Source organism: Capra hircus, chromosome 14 (assembly GCF_001704415.2).
Source record: "Capra hircus breed San Clemente chromosome 14, ASM170441v1, whole genome shotgun sequence".
Taxonomy (NCBI): Eukaryota; Metazoa; Chordata; class Mammalia; order Artiodactyla; family Bovidae; genus Capra; species Capra hircus.
The window spans coordinates 77,876,046-77,893,820 of record NC_030821.1 but is presented as its reverse complement, the minus strand read 5'-3'; the positions used below and the strand labels follow the sequence as shown (position 1 = coordinate 77,893,820).

The window sequence follows — 17,775 nt, the reverse complement described above, 5'->3', positions numbered from 1 at the left end:
CTACCCTGCACCCCTGCCCGCACCTCTCCCTGCACCCCTGCCCGCACCTCTCCCCGCACCCCTGCCCCTCACCCCTCCCCTCACCTCTGCCCACACCCCTACCCCTCATTCCTGCCCCTCACCCCGCCCCTCACCCCTGCCCGCACCCCGCCCCTCACCCCTGCCCGCACCCCGCCCTCACCCCTGCCCCTCACCCCGCCCGTCACCACGCCCTCACCCCTCCCGTCACCCCTCCCCTCACCCCTCCCCTCACCCCTGCCCCGCACCCCTCCCCTCACCCCTGCCCCTCACCCCTCCCCTCACCCACGCCCCTCACCCCTGCCCTGCACCCCTGCCCGCACCTCTCCCTGCACCCCTGCCCCTCACCCCTCCCCCTCACCTCTTCCCCTCACCCCTGCCCCTCACCCTTCCCCTCACCCCTCCCCTCACCCTTCCCCTCACCCCTCCCCTCACCCCTGCCCCTCACCCCTGCCCCCACACCCTTCCCCTCACCCCTCCCCCTCACCCCTCCCCTCACCCCTGCCCCTCCCCCCTCCCCCACACCCTTCCCCTCACCCCTGCCCCTCACCCCTGCCCCTCACCCCTGCCCCACACCCCTCCCCTCACCCCTCCCCTCACCCCTCCCCTCACCCCTGCCCGCACCTCTCCCCTCACCCCTACCCCCCCCCCCCTCACACCCTCCCCCCCCCCCCCTCACCCCTCCCCTCCACCCCTCCCCTCACCCCTCCCCGCACCCTTCCCCTCACCCCTCCCCGCACCCTTCCCCTCACCCCTCCCCCGCACCCTTCCCCTCACCCCTCCCCTTACCCCTGCCCCGCACCCCTCCCCTCACCCCTGCCCCTCACCCCTGCCCCGCACCCTTCCCCTCACCCCTCCTCCCCTTACCCCTGCCCCTCACCACGTCCCTCACGCCTCCCCCACACCTCTCCCCACACCCCTTTCCCTCACCCCTCCCCTCACCCCTGCCTCTCACCCTGCCCCTCACCCCTGCCCTCACCACTACCCCTCATTCCTGCCCCGCACCCCTCACCCTGTGCGTTTGCTTTCCTGAGACTGGACACCGAAGGGCCTGTCTGAACACACAGGAGCCCTGCTGAGCTGAATGTAGCTCCTTCCTCCTCCCGCCTCTCTGTGGATCTCAATCCCTTCCCGTTGCCCGTGTTCATGCCTCCCCAGAGCAACGGTGTGACCTCGTCCGCTGATGGGTGGTTTCATTGCAGGGGTCGCCAGGTCATCCTGGAGAACTGGGGCCTCGGGGACCCATTGGACCACCGGTAAGAGAGCCCTCTGTCCTCCGTTGGCTCCCAGAGCAGAAACTCGCGCGGGCTCTTCTGCCCCTCGCTGGCCCCTCCACCCTGTCATTCTAGGAATGTCCATCAGGGGGTGCTGCAACAGGTGCTGCTAGGACTGAGTCCAGGGCCTGGGGAGAGAGGTCTCCCAGAAAACCCCAAAACGCGACCCCTGGAGCCCAGGAGGTCATTTCGCTGTCACTGAAGTGTGGTTATGGTAACCTGCTGCACCCTCCCTCCCCGACAACTCTTAAAATCCAGGTGGTCCTGGCTCTCGGAGGCTTTTCAAATGCAGGAAATCTCCAGTGCCAATTTAAAGGACACCTAGAGTGTGTTGGCATTCTGATTGTATTTTGATTGGCTGCTTAACTGGCTCTGTGCTGGGCAGTGTTTTGCGCGCTCTGCGTGGCCTGTCCAAGCTCAGATCCTAGGGCCCCGGCTGCCTGTGTTTACCTGGGCAGGCCCATCCCTCTGTGCCTCGTATACCTCAAGATGAAGGGCAGGGGATGCTGCCTGTGTCCTGGGGCAAGTGAAGACTGAAGGAGTTCAGGGAGCCCGGAGCTGTGGTCTCTGCACCTGTAAACCTACTCCCCGTCCTTTCAGTTTGGTTGTGGTACTTTAGTCGCTCCATCGTGTCCGACTCTGTGACCCCATGGATTATAGCCCACCTGGCTCCTCTGTCCATGGGATTCTCCAGGCAAGAATACTGGAGTGGGTTGCCATTTCCTTCTCCAGGGCATTGTCCCGACCCAGGGATCGAACCTGCATCTCCTACATTGGCAGGCGGAATCTTTGTCTCTGAGTCGCTAGGGAATCCTGTCCTTTGCATTTAGGTCACCTGACTCTGATGACAAAGGTGCCCCACGTCGCTGCGTGGGGCTGAGGCCAGCATTGCAGGAGGCGTCTCACTTCTTTCTGTTTCTCGTGCAGGGTGCCAAGGGGCAAGAAGGCGCCCAGGGAACGCCCGGAGCAGCTGGGAGCCCTGTGAGTCCTTCCTGGCCACCTGCCTCGCGGGCCCACGGGAGGGGACTGGGCCGACCCCTGCTCCCAGCGCCCAGCTCCCCACTGAGTGTGCGGACAGGGCTGGGAAGGTGCCGTCCACACTGGAGGGCTGGCCGGGCCCAGGGCTGGCTCCTGTCCACCCGCCTCACCGGGTCCTCTCTCTCGTCTCCAAAGCTTGTTCACACCCTTACAGTCAACTTGCATCGTACCAGAGCACGTGTCTCCATAGAGCAGATCTGCAGATTTGTTCCATTTTCAGGGTTTCCATTCCCCCATGCTCTGAAACTAGAGCCCATGCCCCACCTGAGACGTGTGCTTGACAGTACCTGACCTTCTCTGCCCTCCCCTCAACACCCACTCCTCCTCTGCCACCTCCGTGCTGTGGCCTTAGGATCGTCCCAGAGTCCTTGGCCTCCTGTCGCCCCTTTCTGTGCTGGAATCTACCTCCTTTGAGGCTTGCACCCTCCTGACCCTCCTGGACAGGAGGGTCATCCTTCCTGTGGAGGGAATGTCATCTAGAAGCATTTTGGGCAAATCAGGGAGAGTTGAATAGGAGGCAAGTTTGGAGAAAGACAGGGGGAGCTGCTTGTAATCAATTCCTTGCCTTTCTGACCATCTTCTGCCTCTCTATAGGGAGCTCCTGGACTTGTAGGGCCCCCTGGCCCCAGCGGCCCCCCAGGGAGCGTGGTGAGTAACTGGGGTGGGTGGGGAGGATCACCAGCACTGGTTGTGGATCCACAATGTCCACCCCCCTGGTTAACTCATGTATCCTCCACGACAGAACTCAGGGCATAGGCATCCCTGCCCCCATTTCACAGATGAAAAAATTGAGGCCCCGGCAAAGATACCTACAGAGCTACAACCTGAGGTTCTCGGTAACTCAGGAGCTTTCCGGTGGTGAAGGAAACTGTTGGGGTGAGAAAGCTGTGAGTAGTGCTGATGCTGGATCAGCGTCACAGCTGGCCCTGGAGGAAGCAGGATGAACCTGAGGAATGGCAACCCTGACTGTCGGGATGCTGGGTCCTTGCTGCAGCTCACAGGCTGCCAGGCCTCTGTGGGGGCCTCCTGAGGCCTCAGCTTTTTCATCTTCAGCCTGGAGCGTGTGGACTCTGTAGGCTCACCTTCGTGCCCCACTGCGCTTGACCTGCAGAGGCGGCCACCCCGTGGGGGCCCTGGGGTCTGCTTGTGGACCAGCGTTAAGAGCCACCCTGGACACTGATTTCTATCTCAGTTGTGGAGCACAATGCCCAGTGGCATGCAGTGAAGGGCATTGGAGAACTGTGTTCCTCAGATAGGCAGAGTTCAGTCCTGTTCCATCGTCATCTTTTCTGTTGATAACCACAGCGGCTTAGAGAACAGATGTGGGTGTAGGTGTGTGCCAGGCACTGTTGTCAGCCCTTCACACTCACTGACTCCTCACGACCCTGGGAGGGGAGTGCCAGAAGCAGCCCCATTTCACTCCGGAAGAGACTGAGGCGCAGGGAGACTGCGTTACGTGCTCAGTGGTCGCCGTGGAAACCGCGAGACCCTGGCCCGCAGTGTCCGTGCGCCCTTCCCCGGGCCAGCCCTGCATCCCTTGGCCCAGGGTTTTCTCTGGCCTAAGAGATCTTATGGTCCAGCCACATGGCACATGCCCAGTAGCAGCAGCAGCCCTGGCCGACCGGTGTGTAAACGGCCCACCTCCTTCGCCCCTGGGGGAGCTGCTCCGGGTGCATGTCTGCCGTTGGACCCCGGAGCCCCCAGCAGGACCGAGCTGCAGCCGCGTGAACATGTCCCTACCTGCCCGTCCTCTTTCTGACGTCCCTGCTGGTGCATCCACGGGACGCCTGCCCTGAGCCTTGCCTCGATAAGTCAGCCTCTGGGGGATGCTCACAACACGGGCAGGTCACCGACACCAAGGCTGTGCTCTTGGGTCACCCTCTCCTCCCCGAGGTCCCCTCCGCGCCACGCCTTGCCTGCCGTCTGAGAGTCACAGCCCACAGTGGGCAGGCCATCGGGAAGCAGGGCCGTGTGGTTAGAGCTCCGATGTGCGAGGATGCGTGACGGTCCCAGGGGACAGGGAGGCGGTGGGAGGGCGGCGGAGGAGGAATAAGTCAGAGGTGGAGAACGAGTCAGGAGCCTCTGACCAGAGGGGGCCCATCGCTCTTCTCTGAGTGCCCTGGGCCCTGTTGAACTTGACCTTGTCACCTTTCTTTGCCTAGGGTCCCCCCGGCTCCAGAGGCCCCCCTGGGAAAGATGGGGAGCGTGGTGAGAAGGTAAGATTCAGTGTGGTCTCCATCCTCCGTGGCGGTTCTCAGCTTTTAAGAGGTGGGAAAGGAGCCCGCTCCGCTCAGACCCGCTTCAGGACGCGGGAGGCCGAGGGCTTCTCTGCAGTCGGCTCCTCTAACCCTCGCCACAGACGCAGGGTCAGATGGGGCCCTGCCTGACAGAGGTGTAGACTGCAGCTCTGTGTCCTGCGTCCCGTGGCTGCTGAGCCGCAGAGCTGGTCTGTCTGCCTCCCAAGCCCCCCTTTCTCTCAATTCAGTGCTCCAGCATAGCCACCCCACACTATCGCATGTGCAATTAAACCTTCCCAGGCTACGAGAAAAGCTTTATTCGTTAGGAAGCAGAGAGACACGGTGTCCTCCCCCCAAACACCAATGCCCCGAGGGCAGAGGGGCAGGCTCCCCGGCCTTTTGGAATCCCAGGTGACACGTCCTGACCTCGCATTCCAGCATGTGTCTCCCATGTTTACTCCGACTTCTGGCATCTTGTGGGTGGAGACAGGGATTCTGAACACCCACAGGACGGCGCCCCTTCTCAGTGCAGACCGTCCGCCACGAGCATCAGCAGTGTCAGGGCTGAGGAGCCCGGGTCTCCAGCTCACACTGAGCCCACACGGACCGCGGGGCCGCACAGATGGCGAGGAGGAGCTGAGGCCCTGACATGCGGCAGAGAGCAGGTGGTGAGGGGAGAGGGGCTTGCTGTCCCGAGCCCCCAGCAGAGGCTTCTCATCCAGAGACAGAAATCCCAGGGCCCCTGCTCACCCCACCCCAACTCCTGTTGCGTCCTCCACAGCCAACCCCTACCCAGTTCTCCTGTCTGAACTTAGTAATGCAAATTCCTTCAGGTCCACTTCACCTGGGACCTTTGGAAGGTGTGACCATTTTATCTTTTCTATTTTATCTTTTCCATGTATCTTTTCTATTTTGGCAAAACGTTGTAACAGGAATAGATACAAACCTTTACATTTTGATGGGAAGGCTGTTTTTAAATGCATCCCTCGGAGAAGGAGTGATTTGCTATGAAGAAAAATGATCGACCAGCCTGTGGAAAATCTCCTTAAGCGAGGGAGAAAAAAAAAGAAATCTGGCCCATCTGTTTTGCTTTGATTATTACCATGTGCAGAGGACGGGCCTCTATTCTGGGCACTGACAAATTAGAAGGAGCTTAGAAGAGGGTTGGTTAGAAGGGATTGTTGAGGGCTAGTTGAGCAAACATGAGAACGTCTGGGGCTTCCCAGGTAGGATACTTGATTTCGATCCCTGGTTCAGAAGGATGCCCCGGAGGAGTAAATGGCAACCCACTCGCGTATTCTTGCCTGAAGAATCCCATGGACAGAGGAGCCTGGCGGGCTACAGTCCATGGGGTCGCTCAGAGTCATGACTTAAAAAGACACAACTTAGGGCTTCCCTGGTGGCTCAGCTGGTAAAGAATCCGCCTGCAGTGTGGGAGACCAGGGTTCGATCCCTGGCTAGGGAAGATCCCCTGGAGGAGGGCACGGCTACCCGCTCCAGTATTCTGGCCTGGAGAATTCCGTGGCCTACACTCTCCATGGGGTTGCAAAGAGTCGGACAGGACTGAGCGACTTTCTCTTTCACTAGTGACTAAACAGCAATGGCAGTTGGCTCACTCAGCCTCTAGAGGGAGCCAGACACCTCTGCTCTGATGAGCAGAAGACTGCGTTTGCAAGGGGACTATCCCTCCGTGCTGTACAAAGTGGTAAAGTCCCTGACAGCAGGACCTGCTCTTCTCTCTGCCTGTCCAGTGGGTGGCCTGAGACCTGCAGAAGCTGATCCTGCCCTGTGCCTGGAGAGAGGTCCTCTCCATCCTTTGCTTTGTCCTCCGTGGGACATGGTACCTCCCCTCACTTCTGCATCAGGGATGTCTGGTTCAGCTTAGGTCTTGCAGCTTAGGTCCAAGAGAACCCTGCCCAGAAAGGGACTCCTGTGGCCCACATGGTCCCCGCAGCATTCCACAGCTGGGGCTGCACGGGGCTCCTGGCTTGTGGTCAGAAACGGGGCACAAACTCCAAGCCCAGCTCCCTCCCTCATCAGATCCTGGCTTCCTCTCTCTCTCCGCACTTTGGATCCCCAAGTGGTGCTCACATCACTGAAGGCCTGTCGTGTGACGAATTGGATTTTGTCTGCATAGCCCCGAGTTTGAAGTCAAACCTCTGGAAGATTTCAGAGAGGACTGTCTCGGCTGAGTATAAAGACACAGTGTCTAACAGAACTGCCCAATAAGGAGATAAAAACTGCCTGGGGAGGTGGTGAACTCTGTGCTCTCAAAGGAGTCCAAGTAGAAATGGGAGGGCTGCCTGGAAGAGGCACACCTGATGGCTTCCTGCCGCGGGCGGAAGGTTGGACCAGAAAACTACTAGTGTCCCTCTTGTGCCCATGTTCAACGCTGTATAGTTTGCTAAGGCCGCCGTAATGAGAGCATCGCAAACTGCGTGCCTTAAACCACAGAAACGTGCTGTGTCACCACTCACCGTGTTTGGAAGTCCTGAATCAAGGTGTCAGACGGGCTGGTCCCTCCTGGAGGCTGTGAGGGAAGGATGTCTTCCAGGCCCCTCTCCTTGGATTATTGACGGCCGTCTTCTCTCCGTGTCTTCGCGAGGACTTCCCCCTACACAGGCCTGTGCCCAGACGTCCCTTTCTCGTGAGGACCTCAGTGCTTTCTGGGTTAGGCTCTGTGCTACTCCAATATCAGCACCTCTTAACTAATTACACCTGCAGAGACCCTATTTCTAGACTGAAGTGCCGGAGTTAAGGGCTTTGGCATTTGAATTTGGGGGTCCCATTACACAGCTTGTCCTCTGTGCCTTCAGAAGGGGTGGGCTTTCTGAAGCAGGGCATCACCAGGAAGCCCACCTACCCCTTTCAGGTGGCTGTGGTGGTTTAGTCACTAAGTCACGTCTGACTCTTTTGCAAGCCCATGCACCTTGCCAGTCTCCTCTGTCCATGGAATTTTCCAAGCAAGGCTACTGGAGTGGGTTGCTATTTCCTACTCTAGGGGATCTTCTTGACCCAGGGATTGAACCCTTCGGTCCTGCATTGGCAGGCGGTTTCATTACCACCGAGCCGCCAGGGAAGCCCTCCCTTTAGCTTGTTGTCCATTGAAAAACTTACTTTCTGCATCTCATTGATCCCGGACACTGTCCACTTGTCTTTCCAGGGAGCAGCGGGAGAAGAAGGGAGCCCAGGGCCAGCCGGCCCCAGGGGCAATCCTGGTTCCCCTGGGCCCCCCGGGCCCCCTGGAAGAGGGAAAGATGGAGACCCGGTAAGTGTCAGGGGCTTCGGTGACTGTAACAACCAGGCTGGAATTAGAAAAGGGAAAAAGGCTCCACTGTCAAACTTTGCAAGAAAGCAGCTGGGCTGGGAAAGGGGTCTTGTATGGGGGCAGCAGCTGGCTCCCGCCCGCATCAGGCCAGCGCGGCACAGGGTCCCGTGTGGACTGCTGGCTGTGGGTCAGGCTCCGAGGACGCAGACACGGGTTAGAGCCTGTGCTGTTGAGATGCTCGTGAGACAGCCAAGCAGTGCGATGGCCATAGCTCGGCCATCCTGATCTGTGTAAGCTGCGGAGGCCTCACATAGGAGGTGGCATCTATGCGAAAAGTGGAAGTTGGAAGGAATTATGTTTTAGGTGGAATAGCACAGAGTGGCTGTTGCAGACAGATGAGCTGTATGTGTAAGTTCATGAGGGTGTTATGTGCATGGGGACTTAGAAACACTTTAGTGCGTCCTGGACAGAAAGTGGTAAGTAAGAAAGAGACCAGACTTTGGGATCAGAAGAGCCCCTACCATGAAACCTGACACCTGGCCTTGACCTTATTTGAGGGGATCTGCAAAATAAGGATCTTGCAGGGAGGGATAAGTTAGGAGGTTGGGATTAACATATACATACTACTATAAAATAGGTAGTCAACAAGGACCTCCGAGCCCAGCAATCTCTGCTCAATACTCTGTAATAAGCTATATGGGAAAATCTGGACAAGAGTGGGCATATGTATGTGTAATCCTCCTGCCGGCACCAGAGGCACAAGAGGCAGCTTGGTCCCTGGGTCGGGAAGAGCCCCTGGAAAGGAAACGGTACCCCACTCCAGTACTCTTGCCTGGAAAATGCCATGGACAGAGGAGCCTGGTGGGCTACAGTCCGTGGAGTCACAAAGAGTGGGACATGACTGAGCACACAGCACATATGTGTATATATAACTGAGTCACTCTGTGGTACACCTCAAACCAACACAACATTGCATGCCTCAATGTATACAACATTGTTGTACACCTCAAAAACAGCACAAGTATACTCCAATATAAAATAAAAATTAATAAAATGAAATTTCACTACCTAAACACCGAAAAAAAAAAAAAGATCTTAAATAAGAAAGCAAACTAAGAGAGACCTGAGGGGTTTGCTTGAGGTCACGCAGAATGGGTAGGTGATAGAGTCAGAATTCACACGCAGGGGTCCTGTGTCTCAAAACCAGGTGGTTTTGCTTTGCACACAGCAGATCATGGAGACAGCCCCATCCTGTGTGTCCCCAGAGCACAGGGTAGATGGGTAGATGCTCATTCGTGCTCCCATGATTGTCTCTGTTCCATTCGTTTTCCCAGGGACTTCGTGGCCCACCTGGATTACCAGGACCTATGGGAACCAAGGTGAGTATTTGTCTACCAAACTGTAGATACCGTGGGTTGCACTTAGAAAGCGAACATGCCAGATTTAATTGCGAGCATCTCTGGTCACCCCTGTTTACTTCCGCGTTCATCACCTGTCACCTAACAGAAGCCTCTGCAGCTCTGAACCATGAGATGGAAGTGGGTGCCACACAGTTGTTCTTTAGTAAATACTTGCAGTTAAATTAGTTGCAAAAGACGCTTGCAGCCACCGAAGTAGATCTAGTCTTGTACTGGGGTCTTCCCCAGTGGCTAAGTGGTAAAGAACCCACCTGTCAATGCTGGAGACCCAAGATCGATCCCTGGGTTGGGAAAAGCCCCTGGACCAGGAAATGGCAACCCACTCCAGTATTCTTGCCTGGGAAATCTCGTGGACAGAGGAGCCTGGTGGGTTACAGTCCATGGGGTCACAAAAGAGTCGGACACGACTTAATGACTAGACAATGACAAGTCTTGTATTGTTAGTTTAATTGGGGACACAGAGGGTCCTCGGATTTCAGATGATTAACATAGTAAAAGTTTATTCCTCATTCAGGTTAAGTGTAATGGGAGTTTTGGTGAGTGGAGAGTCCTGACCACACGGCCATCCAGGGACCCACGTTCCTCCAGCCCTGTGCACTTGCTCCTGTAAGACTTCAGTGTCTCCTATCGAGTCCTCCATATGCAGTAGTAAATGATGGAAAAGATGGTGGAGGACCTTGTGGGAAGATTTTGTGGGCCAGGCCCGGAGGTGGTCATTCATTTCCACCAACCTCCTGACCCCGCATGGGAGGGAGTTGGTTGTCATCTAGCCAGGCCTCGGAGAGGAAAGGCAGACACTTCAGTCAATAGCAGGCGTCTCTTCTTCAATTTGCTTGTAACCATGACTCAGAAAAGACGACTTTGCCCATGAGGGAGTATTCATAAGAGAACTTTCCTGGGTGATGAGGACAGTTTTCCTGAAGTTATCTTTACACTGAATCAATGAGTTCATTGAGTCACTGATGCATCCGTTAACAACATGCTTATTATCTCATTCATTGTGGATCCACTGAGCCTCTGCCACATGTCAGATCTGGAGGTGGGCTGGGGGATGTCAGGGATGAGTGGCACGTTTCCCCAGCCCTCTATAGGCTCAGGAGCCGGGGGAGAAGCAGATGAACAGATACTGGGATAGAGGGAGGCTTAGGCACAAGTGCTCAGAGGGGACTCCTGGCCCAGCCTGGTTTGACTCCGGAAGGCTTCTTGGCGGAGATGATGTTTGTCCCTATTCTAAGGTGTGGAGCAGCTGAAGGGGAAGACAAGGAAGGAGTCCTCTGCGGGGCCCTAACCTGGGAGAAGACCACAGGAGGACGAGATAGAACGTGTTCAGAGCAGAGCATGTGCTGTACAGGCACCCACAGCCAAGGAGCGACTGCTTGACCAGCTCAGATGCATAAACTTAAGAACGTGGGTGACATAGTCAGTGAGAGACATTAGAATGTTTATTTTCTGCTTTAGTTTACCAAATATATTCAAAATCACAGGAAGCATTACTGTAGAGTCACCATATTTTTATCCACTTGCATATATTTACGCAAACCGATTTTTAAAATTTCTTTTTATGTGCCTCTGGTGTCAGCGGCTATCTTTCCTGGACCCACTTTCTGAGTCAGCCAGCACTCTCCTAAACCGCATCCTACCACCCAGCCCAGTTGCTGAAGATGCAGCACTCTGGGAATCCATTTGTGCCGCTCTTAGGGAAGTTTCATCTGAAGGCCCAGACATTCATTCTTTTATTTCTCAGCTGTGTTTTTGGGATCTTAGCCACAAAACCACAGAGTATATTGTTTTCATTGTATGTAAAAGTCTTGGTTTACAGTAATAACCAGGATATGGAATTTGAGAACTCAGGAGTAATTGCTGGGGGCTTTCCTTGTGGCTCAGCTAGTAAAGAATCCGCCTGCAGTGCAGGAGACATGAGTCTGATCCCTGGGTTGGGAAGATCCCCTGGAGAAGGGAAAGGCTATCCGCTCCAGTATTGTGGCCTGGAGAATTCCAAAGACTGTATAGTCTGCAAAGAGTCCGACCCGACTGAGTGACTTTCACTTTCACTTTCTAGGTTAAACTTGCTGCCTGATTTTTCCACCCTTCAGGCAGGGGACCTCTGCAGTCATACTGAGCTTGTACTGATAAAGATCACATGTGTTCCCCTAATGGTGATTTTGTTGTTCATGATGAAAGGAAAAAGAAATGAGGGAGTTCTTTTGAGTGATCTGAGCAAATATTTGGCAACTCCCTAGTTTCTGAAGAAAAAAAAAAAAGTGGAAACAACTTTACCTGAATTTGTAGGCCTGTAAAATAATTCCTTGTGCCCGGAGCAGTGGGTGTGTGTGGAGCAGGGCGGCAGGACCAGGGACTGGAGGACCCCTGATCCACAGCCAGCTCAGACGTGTGTCTGAGGTCCCTGCGTGATGCTGTGAGCCCGGCATCTGCCCGGCAGCGCTTTGAGCTCTCAGTTCCCCCAAGAGGAGGGATTTCAGGATCTGGGAGAAATCAATTGTCTCTTAGAAGGCAAGGAGGCGAGGGCACTGAAAAGGGAACCAGAAACAAGAGATGCGGAAATGGGTAAAGACGTCCTTTTTCTGGGCTGCTTATTAATGAGGTTGATAAAAATCTACCTCCCAGGCAGAGTTTGGGGAAAAAATGATGTAATGCAAATAAAGTATTTGCCTGCCTAGCCTTATGTTCGTCACAGGTACGTGCCCAATAAATATTAGTGATCCTTATCATTAGATCACCCTGTGGAGTCTACTTTAGGGTTCAGCAAGAAGGTGAGGGGTCTAGAGAGACCTGACTCATCCCTGTCGGTCTGTTTTTGGAGAGAGAAGCCCGGGTGGATGTGCAGGGAGGCGGGTTTGTGGGCGGAGACCTGGGGTGAGATGTGCAGAGGGCCTTGCCCTGGGGTACAGTTGACCAGCCAGTGTTTACATATGAGATGTGTAAACAGATGACCCTTTCAGCGTTAATACTGTACATATTTGCAAGGTGGAATGTAGTTTAGAATAAAGGTTTCCCTAGTCAGCTGGCATTGGGAAGGTAAATTGGAATCAGAGAGATCTTTAGTTGTGGAATGAGGGGCTCATGGGGGGGACAAGGTGGGAGGAAGGGGAGAGATGCCCTTCCTCACAGTGTTCAGCTGTGGGCCTTGCCTGGGTGCTGTCCCTGGTGCTGAAAACCCCTGGGGACTTAAGAGCGCTCTACAAGGATTTTCCTTGGTGCTTTCTCAGCCCTTCATAATGACTTACAGCCACAAAAAGACTCTTAAAGATGCCTTTCCTTCTCTTGGGTGGACTTGTTTCCACCCAAATGAACAAGCTTTGCCTTCCAGTGGAGCTGGGTTAGGATCCCAGCCCAGCTACCTGTAAGACTGATGGCGTGCATGCCCTTGCTTTAGTCCTGACCGAGTCTTTGCAACCCTATGAGCTATAGCCCTCCAGGCTCCTCTGTCCATGGGTTTCTCCAAGCATGAATACTGGAGTGGGTTGCCACGCCCTCTTCCAGGGTATCTTCCCGTCCCAGGGAGCGAACTCACATCTCTTATGTCTCTTGCCTTGGCAGGGGGGTTCTTTACCACTGATACCACATGGGAAGCCCAAGATCTATGACATAAAGGCAAGGGGCTTGTTGTTTCTGAGACTCTGTTCCTTTTCTGTATGAAGGAGTAAAACGTAGTTAACCCCCAACGGGCTCCTGTGGATAAGTTATCTCACAGCACGTAGTTTTCCAATAAATGACCTCCTCCTTCCACAACCTCACACATTTTCCTCCCTAAACACTGTTGAACTGGCTCAGAGTGTCTTGCAACCAAAGCAGATAACACAGTCACTATTATAGATTAGAGCTCACATGCCCCCTTTCGTCTAATCAGGAACTTTCTTGCTTATTCTGTCTGAGCTTTAAGGTCTTCAGCTCTTTTCTTGGAGCCATTTTCTCCGAGTTTCAGTCCATTAAGCTGTTGCTTCAGGGAAGTGTTGGCATCACAGAGGGCCATAAACATACAAATGGAGCCAGGCCTGTGCTCCTGCAGGAGATCAATTGTGACTCAGATTCTTGGCATGGCTGCCAGAGGTCATTCATCATGTTCCCTCCTGAGCAAAAAGTTGATTTTGGTCAACAGCAAAATTTAGTACCTGACAAAATGCAAGTGATGATAGATTCACTTATTCAGGCATTCAGGAATTTGCTGTTAAAGGGCTGTCCAGGCCCAACTCTAGGCACTGTGGATGCAGAACTGTGTAGATACTGTGCCTGACATAGGGTCTGACTCCATTTAGGTACTTGACAAATATTTGTTGAACTAATGGATTAATAAATCAATGGATAATTTATCCTTTTAAGATACTTACATAAAAGTCAGAGGGTCAGACACAATGGGAGGGTGGTGTGTTAATGAAGATACATTCAAATGTCTTCTGAAGGCTGAGAGGTGGGCAGGCAGAGGGGGGTTTATAGAAATGAAATGATTGGGCTGAGTTTTAATTGGTGGGTAAGTATTTGGAAATAATGGAAACCATGAGAGACTTTATTTTGGGGGGCTCCAAAACCACTGCAGATGGTGACTGCAGACATGAAATTAAACGATGCTTGCTCCTTGGAAGAAAAGCTGTGACCAAGCTAGGCAGCATGTTAAAAAGCAGAGACATTACTTTGCCAACAAAAGTCCATCTAATCAAGGCTTGGTTTTTCCAGTAGTCATGTATAGATATGAGAGTTGGACTATAAAGAAAGCTGAGCACCTAAGAATTGATGCTTTTGAACTGTGGTATTGGAAAAGACTCTTGAGAGTCCTTTGGACTGCAAGGAGATCCAGCCAGTCCATCCTAAGGAAATCAGTCCTGAATATTCATTGAAAGCATTGATGTTGCAGCTGAAACTCCAATACTTGGGCCACCTGATGCAAATAACTGACTCATTTGAAAAGACCATGATGCTAGGAAAGATTGAAGGCAGAAGGAGAAGGGGACAATAGAGGATGAGGTGGTTGGATGGCATCACCAACTCGATGGACATGAGTGAGTAAGCCCTGGGAGTTGGTGATGGACAGGGAAGCCTGGAGTGCTGCAGTCCATGGGGTCGCAGAGAGTCAGACATGATTGAGCAACTGAACTGAACTGAAGTATTTGGAAGCTTAGAACCTGGATGAAAGAAGACCAGCATGTGAGGATCAGCTGGTTCAGGAAGCAGGAGTGTGAACAGTTATTTAGAAGAACACAAACTGCAACATGGATGTGGTTTAGCTTGCAGCTGTTAAGGTTGTGTGCTGTGCATAAAATATAACCTCGGGAAGAGGAAAGGAGGCAGGCTAAGACAAAGTACAAAGGAGATCCACGTTCACTTTCTTTTTTTTTTTGGTTTGTTTTTGTTTATTTTTGGCTGTGCTGGGTCTTCATTGCTGCACTTGGGTTTTCTCTAATTGCAGTGAGTGGGGACTACTCTCTAGCTGTGGTGTGCGGGCTTCTCACTGCAGGGGCTTCTCTTACTGAAGAGCACAGGCTCCCAGTGCACGGGCCCAGGAGCTGTGCTTCACTGGCTCAGTTGCCCTGTTGCTGCTGCTGCTGCTGCTGCGTCGCTTCAGTCGTGTCCAACTCTGTGCGACCCCATAGACGGCAGCCTGCCAGGCTCCCCCATCCTGGGATTCTCCAGGCAAGAACACTGGAGTGGGCTGCCATTTCCTTCTCCAATGCATGAAAGTGAAAAGTGAAAGTGAAGTCGCTCAGTTGTGTCCAACCCTCAGTGACCTCATGGACTGCAGCCCACCAGGCTCCTCCGTCCATGGGATTTGCCAAGCAAGAGTGCTGGAGTGGGCTGCCACTGCCTTCTCCATGCAGAGTCTGCCAGAACCAGGGGTGGAAACCGTGTCCCCAGCATTGGCAGGCAGATTCTTAACCACTGGACCACAAGGGAAGTCCCTATATTAACTATTTTAAAGGAGAAACTGGGGTGCAAAAGAATATGGATTTTTCTAATATGTATAGTGCTTAGTTTATTTTTTGTCTTCTAACTTGGCTTCTAACTTGGCTAACTAACTTCTAACAAAGCTAGTGGAGGTGATGGCATTCCAGTTGAGCTCTTTCAAATCCTGAAAGATGATGCTGTGAAAGTGCTGCACTCAATATGCCAGCAAATTTGGAACACTCAGCAGCGGCCACAGGACTGGAAAAGGTCAGTCTTCATTCCAATCCCAAAGAAAGGCAATGCCAAAGAGTGCTCAAACTACCGCACAATTGCACTCATCTCACATGCTAGTAAAGTAATGCTCAAAATTCTCCAAGCCAGGCTTCAGCAATACGTGAACTATGAACTTCCAGTTGTTCAAGCTGGTTTTAGAAAAGGCAGAGGAATCAGAGATCAAATTGCCAACATCCGCTGGATCATGGAAAAAGCAAGAGAGTTCCAGAAGAACGTCTATTTCTGGTTTGTTGACTGTGCCAAAGCCTTTGACTGTGGATCACAACAAACTGTGGAAAATTCTGAAAGAGATGGGAATACCAGACCACCTGACCTGCCTCTTGAGAAATCTGTATGCAGGTCAGGAAGCAACAGTTAGAACTGGACATGGAACAACAGACTGGTTCGAGATAGGAAAAGGAGTACGTCAAGGCTGTATATTGTCATCCCGCTTATTTAACTTCTATGCAGAGTACATCATGAGAAACACTGGGCTGGAAGAAGCACAAGCTGGAATCAAGATTGCCGGGAGAAATATCAAAAACCTCAGATATGCGGAGGACACCACCCTTACGGCAGAAAGTGAAGAAGAACTAAAGAGCCTCTTGATGAAAGTGAAAGAGGAGAGTGAAAAAGTGAAAAAGTTGGCTTAAAGCTCAACATTCAGAAAACTAAGATCATGGTATCCGGTTCCATTACTTCATGGCAAATAGATGTGGAAACAGTGGCTGACTTTATTTTTCTGGGGTCCAAAATCACTGCAGATGGTGACTGCAGCCATGAAATTAAAAGACACTTACTCCTTGGAAGGAAAGTTATGACCAACCTTCTGCTGCTGCTGCTGCTAAGTTGCTTCAGTTGTGTCCGACTCTGTGCGACCCCAGAGATGGCAGCCCACCAGGTTCCCCCACCCCTAGAATTCTCCAGGCAAGAACACTGGACTGGGACCAACCTAGACAGCATTAAAAAGTAGAGACGTTACTTTGCCAGCAAAGGTCCGTCTAGTCAAGGCTATGGTTTTTCCAGTGGTCATGTATGGATGTGAGAGTTGGACTATAAAGAAGGCTGAGTGCCGAAGAATTGATGCTTTTGAACTGTGGTGTTGGAGAAGACTCTTGAGAGTCCCTTGGACTGCAAGGAGATCCAACCAATCCATTCTAAAGGAGATCAGTCCTGGGTGTTCATTGGAACAACTGATGTTGAAGCTGAAACTCTAATACTTTGGCCACCCGATGTGACTAGCTGACTCATTTGAAAAGACCCTGATGTTGGGAAAGATTGAGTGCAGGAGGAGAAGGGGACAGCAGAGGATGAGATGGTTGGATGGCATCACCGACTCAATGGGCATGGGTATGGGTGGACGCCGGGCGTTGGTGATGGACAGGGAGGCCTGGTGTGCTTCCGCTCATGGGGTCGCAAGGAGTCAGACACGTCTGAGCAACTGAACTGAACTTGGCTGATAAAATATAATATACACCTTTTAACACTCCGTGTTATACAGTCTCTTACCTTGTAAATGAGTCTGCAGTAGGTATGTGGGAATTTGGAAAAATGTTCTTTTGGTTCCTCATTGATGAGGGTCTTAAGGGTGCCTGAGAGGTTATGGGAGTCATCCAAGGTCACAGGGCCAGGTTGACATTGTTCTGTGACCGAACCGAACTTGAGTCCGCTTGCCTGATGCACAGCAAAGCCAGCCTGCTGCCACGGGGCGAAGGACAGTAGTGTCTGATGCCTGGAGCTAAGAGAACAGGGAGGCAAGTGAGACTCGAAGCCGTGGCAGCTTTCAGACAGGGTTGAAGAGCAACATTTAGATGAGGGTCATAGGGTGTGTGATCAGTTGGTGGACATCTTTCTAACCGGTTGGTGGTGAGGTAATAGGGTGACGTTTGGAAATCTTAATCATCAACCTTCTAGTTTCAACCAGTCTGGTATCCACATGCTGGTCAGCATCCTGTAATGCGAGGGGATCTTGGTTTCTGCATGATGTCTCAAAAGTGCATGGCAGGTTTTTATGTACGTCCCTTCAGGAGAAACTAGGAGTCCTGCGACTCTGTCTCACTGCTCAGCCACCGTTTAGGTCATCATTACTTTTCTTGCTTGACTGCGTTTCCTTTGTTGCTGTTCTTTGCTTTGTTTCCGTTTTTCTGTTTTTGCTTCCCCTCTCTTCCCTAATTAGTAACTGCTTGAATCTGCTCTTTGGGACTTGGGGAAGGCCAGACAAGAAGCGAGGACAGGACGTGGAGGGAGTTATACCCAGGAAGATCCTGCAGGGTCCTGCCCAGTTTCAGTCCCCCCCACCTTTTTCTTTGATCCTCTTCTCTCCTGGGGGGAACAGGGGCAGGGCAAGAGCAGGA

At 52.8% G+C, this 17,775-nt stretch overlaps 1 protein-coding gene across 1 annotated transcript in view; it reads left to right on the top strand.

The window, feature by feature from the left end:
• The window catches only part of COL22A1 (collagen type XXII alpha 1 chain), a 224,960-nt gene that overhangs the window by 136,061 nt on the left and 71,124 nt on the right, over positions 1-17,775 (top strand). The window contains exons 34-39 of the mRNA XM_018058603.1: positions 1,221-1,274; positions 2,220-2,273; positions 2,925-2,978; positions 4,493-4,546; positions 7,731-7,835; positions 9,170-9,214. Coding sequence (XP_017914092.1) covers positions 1,221-1,274; positions 2,220-2,273; positions 2,925-2,978; positions 4,493-4,546; positions 7,731-7,835; positions 9,170-9,214 — 366 coding nt within the window. The remainder of the gene's footprint in view (positions 1-1,220; positions 1,275-2,219; positions 2,274-2,924; positions 2,979-4,492; positions 4,547-7,730; positions 7,836-9,169; positions 9,215-17,775) is intronic.